Here is a 22,732-nt window from a genome sequence, read left to right as displayed (position 1 = left end):
ACCATTGGGGGTAGATGTGCCAAGGGGAAGGAAGAACGAATCTGGCAAAAATATGGTCATCATAATTGTCCTATCATCAGTTACAGCTTTTGTAGTGTGCTTGGGATTTATTTTGCTATTTCTATCAAAATCTGGATGTTGCAGTTATCTACATAGACAAAGTGAGCCAGCTTTAATATCTTCAGACAGAAAACCTTCAGGTATGTCATGGGATGATATGATGAAAACGCAATGCATTGAGTCAAACACGGAAAAATCAATCTTAGTACTATCTTGTTGCTTGTACCATCAAATAATATAGTTTAAAGAAACTTTCTAGCAATTCTTGAATAGTATCAAATGGTAAGAATAAGCATTATATTGTACTCGAAAATCCACATGAATGAAACCACTCGTAATTCCAATGATATGAACTGGCAGGTGGTGGAAGATTGCTCGCGTTAAGAAGTCGGCCCAGCTCACCTGCAATGTCCTTTAGTTCCAGTCTTCTGGCATGCACAGGAACAGCTAAGGTTTTTAGCATTGAAGATATAGAGAGAGCCACTGACAACTTTGATACTTCAAGAACTCTGGGTGAAGGTGGTTTTGGACTTGTATATGGGGGCATTCTTGATGATGGACGAAAGGTGGCGGTGAAAGTTCTCAAGAGAGACGATCAGCAGGGCAGCCGTGAGTTTTTGGCAGAAGTCGAGATGCTTGGCAGGCTGCATCATAGAAACTTGGTCAAGCTGATAGGTATCTGTGCTGAGGACCAATGCAGATGTCTTGTCTATGAGCTTGTTCCCAATGGAAGCGTTGAATCTCATTTACACGGTCCGTACAGATTACATGTGCTAATTTTTTGCTCAAGAGATCATGAGTTCTATTCTCTCACTATGTTTTTCATTTACCAAGATGTTCGGTATTCTTGTCCTCAGGAGCTGACAAGGAGGTTGCTCCTCTTGACTGGCGTGCCCGAATGAAAATAGCCCTCGGGGCAGCCCGTGGTTTGGCATATTTGCATGAGGACTCGAGTCCTCGTGTAATACACAGAGACTTCAAGTCCAGCAACATCTTATTAGAATATGATTATACCCCTAAAGTCTCTGATTTTGGTTTGGCTAGAGCAGCAATGGATGAAGGAAACAAACATATTTCGACTCATGTCATGGGAACTTTTGGGTAAGAACTTCTTTATCAAAAATGTCTATAAACATCTTGACTTCTAAAACCACTAACAGCTGCCTCTTTGTATTATTGCAAAATTTATACATAAAGTTAAAGTCTAAAAAAGAACACCATTTCTTTGATTAAGATGTTAAACTTCAATAGAATCGACTTAGTAATACCTCGACTCGAAGAGGTCAGAAACAAGTTTTTGCACTGAAACGGATTAAGTTTTCTCCTAATGTGAAGGTCTATAACAAACAAAAAACGGTGATCTGATCACTGTTTTACTGTTAAAGCCATTATGCTTAAACACAGCCTTGAACTGAAATTATTCCTTGTGCAGTTACTTAGCTCCAGAATATGCAATGACTGGCCATCTCCTTGTTAAAAGCGACGTTTATAGCTATGGTGTTGTTCTACTTGAGCTGCTAACTGGGAGAAAACCTGTGGACTTGTCACAGCCACCAGGGCAAGAAAACTTGGTTGCTTGGGCTCGTCCGCTCCTTGCCACCAAGGAAGGTCTGGACACAATCATTGATCCAAGTTTAAGATCAGATGTACCATTAGATAACTTTGCCAAAGTTGCAGCAATAGCATCAATGTGTGTCCAACCAGAAGTCTCTCACCGTCCATTCATGGGGGAAGTAGTTCAAGCTTTGAAGCTCGTGTGCAACGAATTTGAAGAAACTAGAGAGCCCATGTCAAGAAGCTGCAGCCATGAGGACTTCTCCATTGATATAGAGAGCAAGCACAGTAGAATATCGAATGAACTTGTGGAAGATTTAGAGAAATGTGATTCAACTCTTGACACAACGATAGCATTATCAGCTGTGGATTTAAAGAGTTCATCGGCAGGGTTTGCAGGGCAAGAATCCGAGTCTTTCAGGAGGCAATTCAATTCTGCTCCTCTGAAAATGGGAAGAAAACATAAATTCTGGCATCGTTTGAGGGGACTGTCTAGAGGCAGCATGAGTGAGCATGAGTATTCATTAAAATTGTGAATTCAGACAGTAAAATCGTATGTTGTCCATAGTTTGAGATCCTATTTTATAAGCTGGAACATCTGAAACATTGTCGAAGGTCAGATCAATAACAGCTGCAGCATTGTAAGTCTAAGTCTGAGTTGTTTTATGTTATTCTTCAGCTCGGCTTCATTATCTCAAGCTTCCTTGTCCTTTGACTAGTCAAGTTTTATTTAGCAAAAATAGAGTTAGACAATAAAGACAAAGGTAAAGATGGTCTGAAATCATCACAAATACATGATTGGGTAGTAACTTAAGGGAGATACTTCCCATATACTAGTTTACAGAAAACCCAGTTTGCAAGGTGCAGCCTTGTTGCCAAAATGTGGTAATTTTTTGATCTTCCACTTCCCAAGAAGATGGATTACTTTCTACTTTTCAGTTATAGCTTAACCGATCATAAAACCCCAGTTTCAAATTAGTGGAGCAGTAATGGCGATCAGATCCAACTTCATCATTTGCTGCCAATTCTTGTGATCTATCAATAACTATGGGCTCTCATTTGTTACTATGTAGCCCCTTTTCTGTCTCAAAGTCACTGAACATCTTCTGAACTCTGACAACTCTGCCACTTGTTTTCATTGGCTCATAAGTGTTTGAAGTAGTCATTGCTCAGTGCTCTAGAGAGAATTTCATGCAGTCCTTTATGCACAGATTCTTGGAAAATGAAAAGACAAAAGAAAGAAACAAAACAAGTTACCTCTTCTTCTTTACGTTGTTATGTTTAACAAAGGAAAGGAAAGGAAATTGCAATGGCAATGACATAAGAAACTCTGTAAGATAGAGATGGTAGATGATCCCATAAGAGATAATACATAGCAGCATGCATCAGGAGAACTGATACTGTGAATAATACAGCAGACTGGGATTATAATGATTTTCACATCCGCAATCAGAAAGCCGCTCTCTCTAGATATAATTGCTAGCTAACAATAGGATTGAAAGAATTACTAATTTTTCCTATAACACAAGCTGAACACCTCTTCTACTTGTTATTCGGACAAGTGCTCAAACCCCAGCTGCTTTGCCTAATCTTTCCCTCAAAATCTTCACTCCCATGTACCTGCATTGGTGCATTTACAAGTCGATTTAGTGTTTCTTGATCTCTTCATGTGCCTTAGATTTTTGCTTTTCATAGCATCTTAAAGAAAATTAGTATTATGTCTTACCGGCCCATCATCATGACGGTGGCTTGAGGATTAGTCCCTGGGGACTCAGTGAAAGTCGAGCCATCGATAACGCGGAGTCCTTTGACTCCAAGAACCTTATAATCAGAGCTCACCACTTTGCCCACATGGCACCCTCCATGGTAATGCCAAATTGTAATGAGGGTGTCTTTGCAGAACTGCTCCAGGGATTTTGTGTCATTGGTGTGTTTAGGTATAAGATTAACATTAGCTTCAACGCTCAAGTTCAACAGCTTCTCCACAACGTCCTTGTCGTACTGTGCGTAGGGTGCAAAATGCTTCGACTTCAGCATTTTCTCCACAACACGTATGCCGTCTACACATCGTGCCAAATCAGCTGGGTGGCTAAAGTAGTTGAAGGTGATTGAAGGGTTGTCGTCAATATTCTTGTTTATTAGGCTAATTTGACCTGTTGACAGGGGCCTGGCTATCTTTTCGAGGATGAAACCTCCCTTAAATGCTTCATGTGGAAGGTTTCTCTTTCTTCTCCTGTAGTCATGAATTGCCTCATGTGTTCTTTGCTTCGGAGGAATCGTCGATAGCTGACCTATCTGTTTATACGACAAAGCAGAACGACAGTGACATCTCAGACTCTTCTTGCAATTTCTAGTGAGGAAGAAGTGTTGCGGACACTACAAATGAAAAATGAAGAACAAGTTCTATTACCTCAGCTGAAGCAATTCCGTGGTCCCAATGAATACTATCTTTGGACTGTCCAAAACCACTGCTGGCTTCAATGTACACTCCCAGCTTTGTGATCCCTACAGTTTGTATCAAGGACTGTTTGACAGGAGTCTTACTGGGCACAAAAATTGTGTTTAGGGGATTATCAGACATGCCCTTCCCGACAAACTTATTGTCAAGCACAACAGGAATGTTAAACTTTTTGAGTTCTGCTTTTGGGCCGATGCCACTGAGGAGGAGCAGATGAGGACTCCCAATTGCACCAGATGACACGATGATTTCACTCCCCGACCTCTTCGACAGAATCGCTTTGTGTTTCTTCCCATTTTCGTCTTTGAAGATAACTCCAACGGCCCTCGGGTGTTTCCCTGTTATTCAAAACGAACAATTACCATAATATCAAATCTCATTCTGAGCTGATCATGGATATTTCTGATACAGTACGCTATCACTACGTACAAGAATCATGATCTGATACTTATCTTACAAGTTGGATCGTAATCTACTTATTATATGTGATATTATAAAATCAAAATAGTTAGTTCTTTTTGTGTTTTGGACTAACCTGTTGTGTCAAACTCAATTTTCAGAACTGAAGCATGAACCAAAACATGGAGGTTTTCAGGATTAGCAGAGGCAAGAAGCTCAGCAGCAGTGTGGCGGCGGCCAAACCTGTCGAAGATGGTTCCACCAACTTTGGTTCCATAAATGTGATCATAGGTGAAGCCATTGAAAGGTGATATCCCAACTTCAAGAAGGCTATCTCTTACTGCTCTCTGCCACGGAATAAGGTCTGGCCGATGAACAATTTGCTTCTCGATCCACGGGTATGACTCGTTCACAAGTTTATCATCCCAGCCTACACTCTTGATGTAACTGCAACTCACAAGATTTCAACATCAACACATTATTCATTCAAGTAACCGATCCACGGGTACGACTCGTTCACAAGTTTATCATCCCAGCCTACGCTCTTGATGTAACTGTAACTCACAAGATTTCAACAACAACACATTATTCATTCAAGTATTTCTCAAGAATTAAACTCCGGTGAAGCTACATTGTTCTTGTTCAATACAAGTCCAAAATCTACATCCACTAAAAGGTGCAAGCAGACTGAAATCCATGCAACACTCGATGCTTTGTGTTGGATGATTGTCACATGCCCCTCATCTCAACTATCCGACTACCTACTCTATTGTTCACCGGCCCTACCATCTACACCACCCCACCGCTTCTGGAAATAATTTAAAATCTTGAAAATAAAGAATAAATGGGACTGAATGCCAATAGTGTGTGAGTAGTTAAGCTGATATAAATGAGTTACAATCTCTGGTGTTTTTGGGCTGCTCCACTTGTATAAATTTTGTCTCTCTGCCTACCTAACTCAATACTTTATTATAAAAAAAAAAAAAATGCAATTTAACCTCCTGTGATATTATAAATTTACAAATTACCCCTCTATAAAAAATTTTTTTAGCAATTTACCCTCCTATGTTTTCCAAAATACAGCAATTTACCTCTCTAAACAGGAGGTAAATTGCTTCATTTTAAAAATTCAGAAGAGTAAGTTGCTATAATTTTTTCATAGGAGGTAATTTGCTCATTTGCAATTTCACATAGAATAAATTGCATGAAATCCATTTATTATCATCAGGAGCAAAATGAAACAAAATAAAATGGAATTTGAATGATAGCAACCCTGCTGGTTTTCCCTTTCAAATCTTGAATGATAATCAAGCATAGAAGAGGATGTTGGTCATGACATGATTTATTGATTGGATACTAATTAATTTTCTCAAAGAGGGGTTTCAAGATTATGCTTTTGATTGAATCAAAAATTGACATTTAAATAAATGCATCAAACCTTAAAGTAGTTGTTGATAGTAATGGCACAAACCTAACCCAAGTGTGTAATAATGACTCCTCAGATTGAACAATGCCCACAACTGTTGATTCTTCAATTTTGTATGGATTTTCGTATGAAAATGAAATGTGGTTAATTTAGTTGATGAGTTCGTGTCTTATGTATTATTAGTGTCAATCATTATACTTTTTTATTTTATGAAAATGATAGAGATGTGTTAAATCAAATATATTTTTAATTTAAATAAAATTGATGGTTATATCTTTTATTGATTCAGAATTATCACGTCATGAAAAAACATACTAATAATATAACGATTCAAATTAGAATGATAATAAAACATTTTCAGTCATAATACGTATAAACAAACATATTTCGACATTCATTACTGTTCAAAAATTTAAAATTGAAATGGAAAATGAAACCAAAGAAAGCAGTAACATATATGTATCTATTTATACTATCCAATGAAGTTCGTGAAGATGATTATCATTATCGAATTTGTTATTGATTATTAGTATATGATTTTTATCATTATTCGTAGTTTTTAAATATAAATATTTTGATATTGATAATTGAGATTAATTTGTTCAAAAAATAATAATTTATCGTTTTTATTTTTTAAAAAAATCTTTTTGTACCTAAATAATTCATCTTTTATTTTAGAAATAAACTCACAAAAGAATCCTTTTTTTTTTTCAAATTAAAAATTAAAGACATATTGTCAGACAATGTGTCATAGTAATTGACCAACCAAAAAAAAAAACACACCCATCAAAGAAAAAGAAACTTAGTGAAGAAATTTGGAGGAGTTGTACCTTGTGCTTGCCCGGGTGTAAAATCCAGCGTTGATGCAAGTGCCACCGCCCAAAACTCTTGCCCTAGAATTGAACACCCCATCGGTGGAGATGAACATCTGCGACGCCGACGTCGGCGAGATGTCCGCCAGAGCAATGTGGAAATTCTGCATGAGACTGACATTCGGATTCGCGAATGGTGTTCCTCCTCTTTCCAGCAGCAATACGGTGTAGTTCCGGGAGAGCGTGGCGGCGAGGGGGCATCCCGCCGTGCCTCCGCCCACAATTATGTAGTCGTAGGAGGAGGCGGGTCGGCGGGTCAACGCGGGGGAGGACGGGTCAGGTGAGAATGAGCTGGCTGGTTTAATGAATGGGTAACGGTACTGAGCTGGATGATCATACTGCACACCTGCATTATATTACCAGAATCTCTATCTTTTTAAAATGAGAATAGAATTTAATCATGGAAATTTCTGGGAATTATTTCTTCTAACTTGTTGAAATCTCTGCTGTTTTCGTGATGATGATGAAGATGTGTGTGTGTGTGTGTGTATAAATATATCAGCAATTATTACTGCAAAAGAAACAGAAAAAAAAAATCAACCTTGAATGAAGAAAAATACACACGAGTGCATGTGTTTGTGTGTGAGAAACAATCAAAGTAATCAGATTTGAAGAGGAGAGAAAGAAGAAAGAGAGAGAGATGGGATGAGAAATAGAATTTAACCTTGACAGAAAGTGAGCAGTGTGGTGCTGATCCATACAAGTAAATACATGTAAGCAACCAAAGCCATTGGGAAGCAGCAAGAAAGAAACACACACAACACACACTACTAGCTCAATTCAATCCACTCCAGATCCCTTCCCTAGTTTCTTGATGTGGCTGCCTCTGGTTGGCCTTCTTCTCTGTGTATCTATGTATTTATTTGTTTTATACACACATCTTCTGCACACACACACACACACACACACACAGAGATAGAGAGAAACAACCCCAGTCTTACATATATACACACACAAAAGAGTGATGATGACACAGACCATGTACAGACCCTTTGTCTGATTCTTTAAGCTGATGCATTAATGAGCATTAATGAGAGAGAGGAGGTAGTTAATCTCACATAATTTGTAATAATACTGTGGTTAATTGTTTGATGGTGTATGAAACAAAGGAGAAGATGAAGGGATCATTAAATGTGTAGAGAAATGAAATCCCAACTGAGAAAATGGCATTTAATGGGCACAGTTGGAAAAGAAGAGGTACTCTCATCCTCATGAATGCATGAGCGCCGTTTGGATATGAATAAAGCTTTCTTTTTTATCATATATTTCCTCATAAACGTACATATGGACAGCTCACAAGAGCCAGCTTGCCTGCATTTTCTGCTAACCCTCTTCACCAAAAACACTCTCCATATACCAGACAACATTTAAACCCAACCTACTTCAACCTCTCTCTCTCTCTCTCCATATATATATATATATTTGTCTGTAACATGCATAGCTACTGACTGTGTGTGTCAGTATGTGTGTGTGTGTGTGTGTTTATATATTATGGGATGAAACCATGAAACTGGTTTCTGGAGTTCTGGTGTTTTTGTTATGGAGAATGCATGTGAAAGGAATTGTCTTGGGGCATGTAGGAAATTTTAGAGAAATCTGATTTTGTGATTAACTGAATCAATTGTATAATAAATGTAATGTATTTTTTTTATGATTTGTGTACACTTAAAAATAATGATCAATATCAAATATATTATACTTGTTGTGTAATTAATTGAGTCTGGTTAAACCTGAGTTGAATAAAAAATTTGCTGTGGTTGAACAACATTTCTGTTTTCAGGAGGTATAGTGGTTTTCTTGGCAGTGTGTAGAAGAACTGAGGGGTTGGAAATAAAAATATAAAAGTGTAACTCCAGTATTTATGGTACATTTAAGTTCCTTAAATGTTAGTAGATGAAATTTGTAAAAAATAATGAAGTTTTTCACCTGTAAGAAAAAAGCAGAACAAGAATTCACTTATTTTAGGCCTAAAATTTGGACATTATGAGGCAATTATAAGTCCGTGTCTGTGCACTGTGCTGCTGCGAGTCAAAAAAGGAACTTTTTGTGTGGACGTTACAACCATAGGAAGAGCTTTCTTTTCTGTGAAAAAAAGTATCTTATTATTACATTCAACGTAAGAAAATTGTAACAACCTCCTCGGTATTTAACATAATTATAAATAATTCTTATTATTTAAAAGATTATCAATAATTTTAATTTTAGCGTCTTTTAATAATTAGCTCCATTAATTTTCGTTAGATTTTAATCTTTTTTTGTGATAAACTGATCAAAATGCCCTTGTGAATTATGAATTATAATTCCACTTATTTTTTAATTATTTTTAGAAAAAATTATGAACTGAGAGGATAATTTATTTATAATTTTTCAAACCTTTTCATCTATCTCATCCAATTTTTTATGTTTTTTAAATTTTTTAAAAAAATAATAAAATACAGTAAATACAAAGTTGACAATTCCAAAACTTCATTCAATGATTACATAATTTCATCAAAATCGGGAGGTATTTATAATTTTCCAAACAACAAGAGAATATTTATAGTTACGCCAAATTTTAGAGGAGCTCATTGCAAGTTACCATACATTACGATGAAAAGTAATTATAACTTTGATGAAATTTAAAAAAAAAAAAAACCTAATAACAATAATAGCCTAATTACCTACTGATATCTCATATTCAGACTTTCATGTATTACCTAAATATTAATCAGTTCATCGTATAATCATTAATGTTTTAGGTTAAGGTTGAGGTTCTATAAATTGGTTCAGTCTCATCAAATATTTGATTATTTATCTCACTTAATAAAAAAATATTTATAATGGGTATTTATTTCACTTAATAAATTGATGTATTGCTCAGTGCATTTTATAAATATTAAGATGAGAGTAAACGATAATGCAGATTTAAATATATAATTATATTAAGTAAAGAGTAATTGGTGGGGTGGGGTGGTAGGGGTAGCCACAACGTCATTGTTTAGTATTAGTATTGAGACCCAATAGAGTGGCATAATTAGATGAAATTGGTTAAAAATTAAAGTGGTATGCAACCATAATTGCGGATTCAATTATGTGTAGTATTATTTATTGGTTAGGGGGATGAAAAGAAGTTTTGGACCATTTGCATTATTTGATTAATCATAGTAAAATTGGATTAGTATTAATGAATAATGTGGAGAGAGGCCAACTGCACATATTTATGTACACCTATCCAACAATTAATTAAACTCATTCTCATAATTAATTAATTAAATTAAATATATTTGGAGAATAAATCAAATTCTCAGCTCCACTTAGAAAACATTTAAAAATAAATTTACTTGTTCTACTTTATTTATTATACACACTTTATGTTCTCTTTTTTTTTTTCTAAATAAAATATAGGGTTAATTGATAGGGGGTAATTTTTTTTTTTTCATAGATAATTTTTTACTCATTTATCATATCACAGGAGATATATTGTATTTTTTTTCATAAAATATATGGTGTTATTTTTATGCACATAATATATATATATATATATATATATCAAACGGAGTAGAAAGTAAAATAGGGTTTGCAATTAAAATTAAGACTCGAACACCTAACAAAAAATATACCTTTGATCTACATTAAATGCTATTGATCAGCCCTAACTCAGACCTGCCACATTCACTACACACACACACACACACTGGCCATCAAAACCTTGCTACCTATCCAGATTCCAGACTGGAAATGCCTCTAAATGTTGAGATTTGGTTTCAGATTCTTTAACCTTTACAAACCAAAATTTGACGTTTTCAACTCAAACTTGTGGCCCATATTCACTGAGAAATTGATTTCTATTTTTCAGAATTTTGTGTGATCAAATGTGTGAAATTGGGACCCCATATGCAAGTTTTAGGACAGGGGTTGTTTCCGTTCTTCATGGAAACAAACATGAATTATGAGAAAATGATGTTGAAATGTTTTTGTTACTTGATTCAATTTGACATCTCAACTGCTATTAATTGATCGAATATGTGTTTGTGGGTGCATGTCTGTATTCATTTACTCAAAAATGCCTTAATTAGGGGAACTTGTCAATTTTCTTTTGGGATCCATATCGATATTGATATTGATCTTGATTGATTTAATTGTTGCACTTATTATATGTTGAACCAGATTTTGATACTAATGATCCCTAGACCAAAATGAGTGGTGGCCTGGTAGGGCCTTTATTTCATACAGGTAAACTATAACAACTTTTCTGAAGTTTGACGTAAAGATGAATACCCCTCGTTATTTAAAAAATTACAAATACCTTCTTGATATTTGATGAAATTATATAACCCTTGAAGGGAGATATAAAATTGTCAATTTTGCCTTTACTGTATTTTTTTTTTAAAATAACAACTTATAAAAAAGTCGAACGGGATGGAAGAAATTTTTTTAAAAATTATAAAAAAATTATCCACTTAATCTATAAAAGAATATTTTTTTAAAAATAAATAAAATTTAATTTTTAATCCACAAGTGCATTTTAGTTGGTTCACTGTAAAAAATGGATGGAAACCTAACAAATTGAGCTAATTGTTAGACGATCGTTAAAATCAGAGAAGATATTGATAATTTTTCAAACAACAATGAAATATTCGTAATTACACAAATCTCTCTAATTTTGAATAATAACACATTCATCTACAAGACACGTCGATATTATTTATAAAATCACCAATATTTTTTGAAAAATTACACACACGCGCTCCAAAAACATCAATTGACACAATGGTGGTTTTTGTAATTATGTAAAAAGATATGAATAATTTGTGTAAAATATACTATATATAGTCCATCAGTCTATGATAAATAATTTGTTCCCTGTCAAATGCTTTTCTCTCGGTGCAAAATTTGTCCCATGACACCTAACAAATTTTAGTATGTCTGAGAAGCATAAATTGAAAATCATAAATAATTGAAGACGTACTTTAATTTCCTGCATCAACTGACCCACCCCCTCAATGTGTCTACCATTACTGCCCTCTCTGTTGTGTTGTCTATCACTCATGTTTGCATTTAGTTCTTGTATCAATGTGGTGAGAGGGCTAGGCTGGAACAGCTAAACGAGCTGCATGCAGCATCACAATGAGAAGACAAGATATACCACTACCCCAACAATGAAAGTGATCAACAAACATGTATAGAATGCATGTGTACGAAGGGCAAAATTTTGTATCGGGTTGGGCATATAGGATCTATGCAGGACTCTATTAACGAGTTGTGCATCGAGGCAGGCCTAAGAGAGGTCGAGAATAAACCAAATGTGGCATCCTAAAGGGAAATGGGCATCAATAATTGAGTCGTCGCCTAAGATTTAGATGAATCCTTTACACCTATCACTTATACTGCATGTATATCTGAAGTAGAATTCCAAGAAAAGGAAGCAACTGATCATGCATGTGCATGGGTACCATAACATGGATGGTAGTCATGATTCAGAGTATGGAGAAAGAATTTCAAATTTGAAGGAAACTAGGAGAAGTTGAATTAACTGTGAGTTTATTGCATAAAGAGATTGGAGAGACATAAATGAGGATGAGACTATTTATCGACTTGATTGAGGTGGTTGACAAATAGTTACAACCCCAAAAGCCATCGTACCTCTTGCACCACAAGAAGTAGAAAAGCCAAATCCTAGACTGATCAGACATTGGAGGATAAAATGGTAATTTCTCAAAAGGAGAAGGCCATTCTGGGCATGATCAACACTTAAAAAATCTCTACATAATCCCTACACTGATCAAAATTTGAGGATACAATGGTAAGTTCTCAGAAGGAAAAGGCCACTCTGGGTCGGATCAAACTTTTGCACTCAATCAAGATTATGTTTTAGAAAGTATATATCATTCAAATGTTTAGCTGTATGAGTAATACAGGCAGTAAACTGGGAATTCTCATTGTTGTATATTTGTATTAAACAGAAAACACAGACGTGATCGGGCCAAGCCCGTGCATTCTCCTACCAAATTAAATTATATATGAAATTAAGCAAGAACCAAGCTGAAAATTGAGCTAATCACCGTCAAGTCTGGAGATTATCTGGATATGACTTACCAGACTGTTTGGGTCCAACTATAGGAATGGCTTGACTCAGACTCCATTAACATTAGCATCACATTTTCACTACATGATGAGGGACAAGACAATTGCAAACAGGCACAAATTCAGGGGTTCATCAGTTTGGATAGTGGCTAGGGCTTTCACCATATAATTGCCTGTGATTTTGGAAATTATCTATGGCAATGAATGCTCATTCAGATATAAACTGAAATTTTGAACCAGGCACAACAAGGAAGAAACACGCACGGAATGAGTAACAGAAACTATAAGATCATGGCAAGGGGTCTTAAAAGACCAGCATCAGTTCCACGTCTGAAGCCAATCAGAATAATCATATTTCTCATTTGACTACATAATGGGTGCTAATACATACTAAAATTGAATGTCTAATGGCACAAAATTGAACCAAGAGCCGGACAATCACAATCAGCGTGAGATGGTAAGAGCCTTGTAGATTACCACCAGTGACAAAATAAAATCATTAGCGGGGCAATTTCAAAACAAATCGAACCCCTGTATAAGACACCTATACCCAAATCAATGTCTACAAAAAAAAGTTGTTCATTGCTTGAACCCAGACAGTAAATAACCCGAGAAACCATTGGGGAGTGCCGCATTATGCTTCAAAATAATTATAAAGATGGAATCCTCAAACAAGAGTAAGTCGCAGCTCACTGTGCTTTGTAATGGGAGCTAGCGTATTCATTTCCATTTTCAGATGAAGTTACCTCAGATGAAGCACTTGACGAATCATAGTCATTTGTACCACTTTGTGAGCTTCTTGCTGGGAGTGGATGGTTATGCTGAGGATCAGCATTAGCATGGCTTTGGCCCTCCTCAGCCAATTTTCTTAGAAGGCTCATGATGGTAGGGAGAAATTTGGTGGATATTGAGAGAAGTCCAGGTAGCTGCAGAGTGCAAAGAAGACGTCAGACCTCAATACAAAGAACTAATAGATCTTAAATCGTACTTCTCCTGAAGAAAAGCTAAACGTATATTCCAACAGTATTTGGATTAGATTTGTTGCCATAATGGAACAACAATGGGGAAGAAGTTAGACACATATAAATCATGCAGAAAGTCATTAGTGGGTGAAGGGAAAAATTTGCTTCCCAGAAATTTCAACAATTTACTCCTCAAAGCTATCACATAGAATTGATATCCTGTATCAGTTTAAATGTCTATGCCTGAACCAGAACAGAAACCACAAAAGCTGAGGAGATCTTCTGCTTTATCATGAAAACTAAAAGTAACTATTTTAGGCCATCATTAAAAAAGTATTACATGATTAAGTCACCTAGAATTGGATGCTTCACAGTAAAATATGGCAATTGACTCGTTAGGTAAAGAAAAATGACATTTATGAAAAGCTCACTTACAGCTCCATTGCGGAATTCCCCGGAGATGTCTAATTGCACCCAGAGGGCTTTTACGAGCAGATAACCAACAAATATGAAACCAAGATACAAAGGATTTCTGTCCAATATAAAATCTGTAAGTAGGGAACTATATAACACACCATGCAAAGCTAACACTAGACAAGCAAAACACAATCTAAAAGATTAGTAAGTACCGCAAAAGGGTCATAAATTCATTAAAACCCAAGATAATTAATGCGACAATTGCCCATGGAGGAGGTAACCAGTTGTTGCTTCGCTTGCTAGCCTCCTGATAGGTGGGAAATAAGTAAACGCCAGTGATTATCTATTTGATCAGAAACTTTATAATGATAAAAAAGGGATGACACAGAAAATTTTATCTGCAGTTACATAAGTATTATAACACAACCAGTGCATAAGACCTAGCTTTTCAAAAGCATAGCATATGCAAGTCTACCTGAGCAGATATGGCTTGGGTAACAGTATACTCAGTCTCAATTTTGAACTGCCTCCACAAAGATTTACACTGGACGGGTGTCAACAAGGTTTTTGATGATGGAACCTAGATAATAAGTCAACAATAAGCCAAGAATAGTCAAAGGAGGTGAAAAACCACATGCAGGAAAGCGCACTGAAGCCTCACCAACTTGTACGTGTGTGTGGATAATGCATGCTAAAGCTCCACATTAGATCACTAGAAGCTCTAAATATAAACGGCCAAAAATCAGTCTAATTCAAGATGAGCAGTGAGCACAGTGATATCACAGAAACAATACTCTATTGCCTTCTTCAAGTAAATCTATATATGTTAGCATAGAAAATTTCATTCAGTCTAAAGAAAGGATTTTTATACCAATAAAAATCCTTTCTTTAGTGTACTAGAACTATGACATAAAGCGACCTACTTTAGAAAGAAAAAGATTACATTAACAAACCAAACTATCCCAACACCATCAGTGCAAGTAGAAAATGTAATAACTGGGATTTACAAATTATACTTCAGGTTCTTTGTTGCATCTGAGGAATGTTTATAAGATTTCTTGAGTGTGTAAATTGCATTCGATGAAAGCATGTAAAACTATAAAAGTATAAACTATTAAGAAATTCCAAGAAATGAAACAGAAGTGTACTTTTCAAAGATAAACTAGTCTTATAAATAGTGGCTAGCTCTTATGCATGTTTACAGTCACCAGACCAAAGAGGATAAGAACCAAAGTTTACACTGTAAATTCTCTTGTATTATGAAAAATAGCACGGAATTCTTAGAGTGAGGATATAGTGAAAGAAGAGGAGGAAGAAACCAAAAATCACGATTCGTTTTAGTTATCAACTGACAAGCCAAAGAAACTATTTTGAGTCTCTAGGAGGCTCTTTCATTAAATAATTATAGACAATTACCAAATTTGTCTAACTACCTCATTCCAACTACTGGAGGCAAGAGGATCCACTGAAATACTCCTATTGGTAGAAGCTGCAGCTTTGGGATCCAGAAGAGCAAGGGACAAGGTACTCTCAATGTTATCAGCATGATCGTCCAGACGGATAGCAGCCATAACGGATAGTAGCTTCAGAGACTAGGCCCAGAAACAAAACAAACAAATTTAAATAAAAAATCAATATCCTATCAGAAACCTGTGGACCCACAGCAGATCTGAGTAAAAAATACATACAGCAGAGCGAGCAGTTTTAGTGATTGCTCGAATATCTTCCTTGCCAGTCCAGACCCGTGGCATTGAGTCAGAATCATGGCTAAATAATGTTGAAAATCTGTCAGCAGTGTTCTTGTCAGTTCATTGGTAAAAACATGAAAGAGAAAATCAAGATTGCAGTAATTCTAGGTCATGATAACAAGATTCAGCAAAAACCTGTCTTTCATACGCATCAAAACCCTCCCAGCTTCTTCTTTTGCCTTTGCTTCAACTATTCCTTTTGCATGATCTTCCACCCTTGAGAGCATGTTATTCTTTGCTACCTCATCCATTTCAAAACCAGAAAGTGCACTAGAAAATCCAGTAACAGCTTTTTCAGTTTCTTGCCGGAGAAGCTTCTTAATTGCAGGCCATGTATCATTGCTTGCTCCATCAAACAAAGCCTCTACAGGCCCACACAATGCCTCATTTAACATTTTCTGCACATAGAACTTATTAGTGGCATGCTATGGATTACATAAACAAGACAGAACGTAGGTGAACAAGATCTACGGAAGTCATAACTTGAAACCAGTTTACTAGCTAGTACTTTGTACTAATTATATTAAAGCAATTAGTTGAGCAACCCCAATTTAATAAATATATTTAATTTTTCGCAGTGATATACCGTGGCAAAAACTAGATTTTCTTTCAAATAAATTGCAGCAACTTCATATTTATTTCTTTCGTTCTTGAAGGGTGGCAACAAATGTTTTACATAATCTTACCACCTCACAGGATTGTTCACAGATTCAACAAGACAGTATTTCATACCTCATACGTTGCTGTAAGTTCGGACAGCTTAGCCGCCCGAACTGCAGTTATGTGTGCATCTATATCCCGTCGGAGTTTGTCTCTAACTTTAGAAGAGTCCCAATTTGCTTGGTCAATATCAGCACCTACAAAACATAAAGTAATCCATCAAATGACTCAGTCAATTCTGTTATCAACACTCTATTCAATTAAACATTTAGAATTAGCTTGCCATTTTTCTCAAGATCAAAGAGAATGTTGCTATCTCATACTAGCAGCACTTTAAAATGCAAACTATGGAGTTCATTTTTCTCATCTTTTAGGGGGTTCACTTCAAACTAAAAGTTAGCCACATGATTATGTCATTGTAGGAACCACTCGCCTAAAAGTCATGTCAATGTTCAATAACTATACCTGCTGATGCTTCATCAAACTGTGACATAAAATACTCTGTACAATCACGTGCAGCCGCAGCAAATCCTTTTCCCTCATTCAAGGCTCTATCAAATGCTTCTTTGAATTTATCCAAGGTTCCAGAGCGTATGTGTCCCAACATGAATTGGTATGCTGGTTGGACGAGCTAATGTAACAAAAAGATGACAAATTGTAAGGGGTAAATGAGAAAGAAACAGAGGATTTGAAGCAGCTACAGATGACAAGCTCTGATACCAAACCAGAATGTGATGCTTAGCATGTAAACTTCTGTCCATATGAACCCACCAACAATATAACAAAACTATATGCATAACATTAAAGATACGGGTGACTGAAGTAAACACATCTAAGTCTGAACTAACTCAAGAAGTAATGTTCAGAAGCTGTTCTGCATTCTAAATACAGGAACCAAAATCAACGTAAAAAACACATAATATACATGGGAGACCATATTTCCTCCTTTCAAAGACCATAAGAGCATTCTTTAGATCCTTGCTTATTAAACTTATTAAGCATCATGATGACAACATTTATATTGCTCTGGCTTTTGTGTTGCACTATTTAACAGGATATCCTGGCAACTCAAGACTGATATAAACACTATCGGAAAATGCATGAAAGGACATGTTTCTGACCAGTGATGTTTTCCAATAAGAGATTATCAAGAGGAAAAAGACTCAAATTGGCAGAACTAGTCCACATCTCTCCTGGAATTATTATATTCTTTAAGCTTTCTTTGCATAGCAAATTACCATCTAAGTGTTTCTACATGATGTTGGCAATTTGAATGGCATGCAAGACCACACGCAACCCCATATTGGTAGACTTGAGGCCCAAATGTCAATACTCAACCACAAAGAATCTTCTAGACACGTCTCTGCTAGAGACATAGGAAATACCAGAGGACTGCCTAATTAGTTCAAAAAGAAAGGCTAGAATTTGATATAATATGTGTTTATTTGTGTGCATGCTAGAGTAAAATTAATAATGTAAGAATAAGAAATATTACTTGCAAAAGTTTCTCTTCTAACTGTTTCCGCTTTGAAGATCTCACACCTTCATCAAAATACGTCGCCTCTGCATCATACCTATTTCAGCATAGAAAGTATAACACAGATACAAGTGTCAAATTCAGGCTCTACCACTAAAGCACAAGAAGTTTGAATTCTCTACTGCTAATGATAATCTGAACACCAAAAGAATTTACGCACTGTCGACCTATTAATTTTCTTGCAAACCTTGATAAATCCAATTATTAAACAATTCAAATTTGCAAAAATCACAGGATGATGTTCAACAGTAGACTTATCCCATAGATATTAACTTGGTTGTGATTGCTTCATTTATACGTTTCATTTTTGGGCATCATAAACCAGCAGACTTCACTTACTGAAAAAAATAATATGAGAAATAAAATACCTGTTCACCTCACCTGAAGTTCAATCATCAAACTAACACGATAGATCTGCCTGTGCATGTGAATGTCTAATTCTACTGAAGATACTTACTTATAGTTTCAGACAGGAAAATTGGAACAAGTACATGAGTCTTTTAATTTTTTTCACAGAATTTTTTTTATCCTTCTCCAGCTTATTGGCAGCTTCCGGTAATCCCTTCATAGCAATCAGATCCTTTAATTTCATCCACAACCACGTCCATCAGCCATACATCACCTGACCCACTATACAGATGGACCAAAATTTGTATAAGCTTCCCAATTTCTTTCACACTAGTCAAATCTCTTACTTGTCCTCCGACAACCTAGTGTTTTTACTAAAGTGCAACAGAATCTAACTGTTTAGTTCTCGCATATGCACCAAAGATTCAACAACATAGCATTTTGTGCATAATCATGTTCAAGGAATAACACCCATCAATATCACTCTCCAACAAATTGTCCAATTTAGCCAAAGCATGTATGGCCTGATCTATGTGAATACAAGAAAGAAAAACATAATTTCAAATATGTTTCGCTTACTCAGAAAGACAAACATCAAGAATCGAGGAGAGCTTCTTCCCAAATCCTGGCACCGGTTTAGTTTCTACCGTCTCTTCTAGTTCACGCCATTCCTGGATAAATAGGTCAACAGTTCGACAATTTAAATCTTGACAGAAGTATAAAAGAACACCTCAAATATAAAATTTACGTATGTCATAGAAGAAGCACCTCATTTCCAATGAAAGAAGAGAACTTTTCATTAGCAATCTCTTCACAACGAACAGTGGCAACCATTACCTACAAATAAACCAAGCAAATCTTTCAATAACCAAACTTCTTCAACAGCTTCCCTCTGTATCCTAAATAGACGTTCAGATCACAACCTTGTGAGCTGGCAGGTCAAGGTCCTTGTTCTCCTTAATAACCTTCCATATCTGTTCTGCACTGAATGAAAAGCCTGAAGCAGGAACTACACCACGTCTATCCCCAGCAAGACCACCAGGTGCAATAGAATGAAAAAATCGCTGTCTTAAGCCTGCCACCTTCAATGAAAACACAAAGCAGTAACCAAATGTAAGATTCCCATCTCAACTAATTGTGAGCATCCACCTTTCTCCAAACAAGACTGGCTATATGTGGGCCAAAGAATGAGATCAACTCCTTCATGAGACAGGCATTTAAAAATGAGGACAAATTTCAGGAATTTGAAACAGCATGAACCTGCTCTCTAAATTGTTCTTCCTTCTCTTCAAAACTAGAGAGAGCTACAACTTGAACCTGCCATCAATGGTTCAAGCAAACACTGTCATGCTTTTCACACTAAGAGAGACATCATACAACTTATGAACAAACTGACATCTCACATTGAAAAATTCACTTAATGGAGTTTCTCTGTGAGCTTCTGGTTTAGGAACAGAATCCCATATCTTCTCAGGGTACAGAAAAAGAGGGACAGAGCAAGATATTAGAAACGGACTGTAAATATAATATATCAAGCACACATTGCAAAGCTGCATATAATGTACCTTCTGAATGTCTTCCCTTAAAACAGGTTCCAAGTTTTCCAAAGGCGTCTACAATAATGCACAAGGGGAACAAAAATGCTCCAGGATTTTAACTATTATTTTAAGGAAACAAATGCAGCAAATTTTTTATAGTCTTAGAAAATATTCCAAGGTAGCATCAAATTAGAAATAAGAGGGAGCGCGTACCCTCGTTTTATCACGAATAACAAACATCAAAGTTGTCTTACGTGGACTAAACAATCTCATCATAACCTGTTAAGCACATCGAAAAATCAGTAAAGGATACACAATGCATAAGGTTTGCATAGAGCACTACAATGGCTAACCTGAAACACAGTTTTCAAGAGAGGTTTATTTGCGGCTTGTTCACGGCCAATGTCATGACACCACCTGCACAGTATAGTTTTCCAATAGAGTAACTTAGAAAAAGATACAACTATCATGAATTTCACTGAAGTGCAAACAAAATCTAGATTAATGCAACTTAACAATCTTACATATTTATCAGCACTATATCTGATACAGCAAGGGCAAAAAGAGCGCTCTGCTTTTCAAATGCAGTGTCATCCTGAAGCAAAACAACTAGAGTAGTATGACATCAAAAGATAATTACAATTGATTCATTTAAAAAAGGAAAAGGGGATCACGGAGCTATACGTATTCTTGTCAAAGACAGAATGTATAGGGATACAAAGCAATAGATCAAAGGATAGGTTCCTGAATGATGATGCTGAGGCATTCCGGAGAATTGGGCAGACTCACATAAGGTGCAAAAAAGCAAGATTATCTCTAATAATCTCTTTTATAAGGCACAAGGAGACAAGAAAAGCACAGCCTTCAAAACATAAGCTGGAACGAAAACTTGACATATCACAAATAGGCTGTAAACTAATAGCCAAACCCTAAGTTGTGAAAGCATATATCTTGGAACAGATGTCCTAGATAAAGGCGATAAACTATGAAATACACGAATCACCATGAGAATATCAAGTCATTAAGTAGAAAATTCCTTTGACCTCTCCTCGTTCTCTTCCATCAGTACCCTCTAAATCCATTACCAGAGTGCAAGGTTCGATGCCAACACAGTGTGCCATCCATATGCCTTTTGTGGTTTGCGACCTAATGGAATTCACATGCTGTCAGTATCTTCAACAACTGATTGAACAAATATGAGAGAGCAGAGTCAATAAGTGCGTGCCTTCCCTTAAAAGCATCCATTTCTCTAAAGTTTGTACCAAACAGGTTATTCAACAATGTACTCTTCCCTGTCAAGGAAACAGAGAGTACTTCAAGAATATTACTGACAGTACTTGGCTAACTGAAACAAACAACACTATTGTACCCAAGAGCAACACGGCTCTTTGAGTTGCTAAAAAGCAATTCAGAATAATAACTATGCGATATAAGAGTGCTATAAGGTTTCAATAGAAACTCGTAACCAAGCAAGCAAAAATTTAATATCCAAGAAGGTGTTAACCAAAAAGAAAAGATATGTTGGCAATTAAAAATCCATACCGCTACTCTGAGGGCCCATTATGGCTACTACGGCATAAGAAAGCCCACATTCTGCAAGTTTAACTTCTTTCATGAACTTATCAATTCCAACAGCATTGAAATTACCATCCCCGTCTATGAGGTGAGTTGAACAACAATCATTGCTTTTATCTGGATATAGAATAGGAGTTTCATTAGAATGAACTAGTTTTGTAAGTTACAGTTGCTTCAGAGACAAATCAATAAAACTCATTAATCAGCATTCCCCATTGCACTCCAATATGCAGCAGCAAAAAAAGTGAGATGAGAAGCATACATACATAAGACATATATATACACAAAATATGAATATAATAACAGGAAAACAGAAGCCTAAGACGAGAAAATAATGTTTTTAAGTGGCTACAGTAACATCTTTACATGAAATACATGGATAAAATAGATTAAACACATGCTAAAACATGATTTTCTAATAAGGCAAAATAATTTAAAAAATACTAAACCAGGTGTCGCAGAAGGTTATCAAGCAGAAGATGAATCATGTCTACTTTTACTACCATGTCCTAGGTTTCAATAATCAGTGTTCTACATTTCAAAGATTCCAAATACATTAACAATTTAATATAACCGAGGATCATGCATTAGCTCCGACCACAAAGTTATCGAGCCATAATCAAAAAACAATCACGCAAATCGACAATCCAAAAATCGGAATGCGGATGTCCATCCACAGAGACGCTAATACCAGCATATCAATACATAATCCACACAAAGTGAAACAGCACCAAAAGAACCAACAAATGAAGCAGAAAAACCAGACCACCTCTCACACAAGTAACAGAAACTGAAAAGCAGTTAACCCATGGATAACATGCACATTAATACTCATTATCTAAACACACACGATCATTTACAATTAATAAGAGCAGATCATTTCATCGATGATTTTTCTATTGTGAACCAAACTAGAATAAATGATGAAATTGAAATGGATCAGATTTCGTACCCATGACAGGAACAAAGAAAAGAATACTATCCGATCAACGGCAGGGAATCCTCGGAGAATCGGAGACCGGAAAATTGGCGAAGAAGGTAGAATCCGAGCACAGGATCTCAAATGGGGGTGAATTCATATGCATGCATACATTCTGCTCATGTGTTCTATGTGC

General features: G+C 36.1%; 3 protein-coding genes across 6 annotated transcripts in view; 1 reads left to right on the top strand and 2 right to left on the bottom strand.

Moving 5' to 3' along the window:
• The window catches only part of LOC105157753 (receptor-like serine/threonine-protein kinase ALE2), a gene marked incomplete in the record, with an annotated part of 5,542 nt that extends 3,230 nt beyond the window's left edge, over positions 1-2,312 (top strand). The window contains 4 exon segments of the mRNA XM_011074218.2: positions 1-200; positions 421-813; positions 918-1,161; positions 1,493-2,312. Of these exon segments, the coding sequence (XP_011072520.1) occupies positions 1-200; positions 421-813; positions 918-1,161; positions 1,493-2,150 (1,495 nt within the window).
• Positions 2,931-8,349, bottom strand: LOC105157752 (protein HOTHEAD). 4 transcript variants are annotated; one of them, XM_011074213.2, is made up of 6 exons: positions 8,052-8,349; positions 6,728-7,115; positions 4,608-4,918; positions 4,025-4,410; positions 3,341-3,909; positions 2,931-3,234 (listed from the first exon to the last, which is right to left on the bottom strand). In XM_011074213.2, exons 1-6 carry the CDS (start codon positions 8,134-8,136, stop codon positions 3,180-3,182), a joined length of 1,794 nt encoding a protein of 597 aa, XP_011072515.1. In that variant the 5' UTR covers positions 8,137-8,349; the 3' UTR covers positions 2,931-3,179. The 4 variants fall into 4 exon arrangements, with proteins under 4 accessions (XP_011072515.1, XP_011072517.1, XP_011072516.1 ...); XM_011074215.2 differs by lacking the exon at positions 8,052-8,349 and adding an exon at positions 7,748-8,045; XM_011074214.2 differs by lacking the exon at positions 8,052-8,349 and adding an exon at positions 7,434-7,718.
• LOC105157751 (protein ROOT HAIR DEFECTIVE 3 homolog 1) lies at positions 13,122-22,732 on the bottom strand. Its single transcript, XM_011074212.2, has 23 exons — positions 22,570-22,732; positions 21,585-21,734; positions 21,268-21,334; positions 21,086-21,188; positions 20,567-20,637; positions 20,396-20,459; positions 20,256-20,321; positions 20,070-20,117; positions 19,908-19,970; positions 19,765-19,821; positions 19,428-19,586; positions 19,273-19,341; positions 19,084-19,175; positions 18,115-18,193; positions 17,085-17,250; positions 16,692-16,816; positions 16,095-16,357; positions 15,900-15,996; positions 15,645-15,803; positions 14,687-14,791; positions 14,424-14,518; positions 14,230-14,326; positions 13,122-13,758 (listed from the first exon to the last, which is right to left on the bottom strand). The coding sequence occupies exons 1-23, from the start codon at positions 22,571-22,573 to the stop codon at positions 13,522-13,524; spliced, it is 2,436 nt and encodes an 811-aa protein (XP_011072514.1). The 5' UTR covers positions 22,574-22,732; the 3' UTR covers positions 13,122-13,521.

This window comes from Sesamum indicum, linkage group LG3, assembly GCF_000512975.1.
Source record: "Sesamum indicum cultivar Zhongzhi No. 13 linkage group LG3, S_indicum_v1.0, whole genome shotgun sequence".
In the NCBI taxonomy this organism is placed as follows: domain Eukaryota; kingdom Viridiplantae; phylum Streptophyta; class Magnoliopsida; order Lamiales; family Pedaliaceae; genus Sesamum; species Sesamum indicum.
Note: the sequence above shows the minus strand (reverse complement) of the source record. Positions and strands in the feature narration are given on the sequence as shown.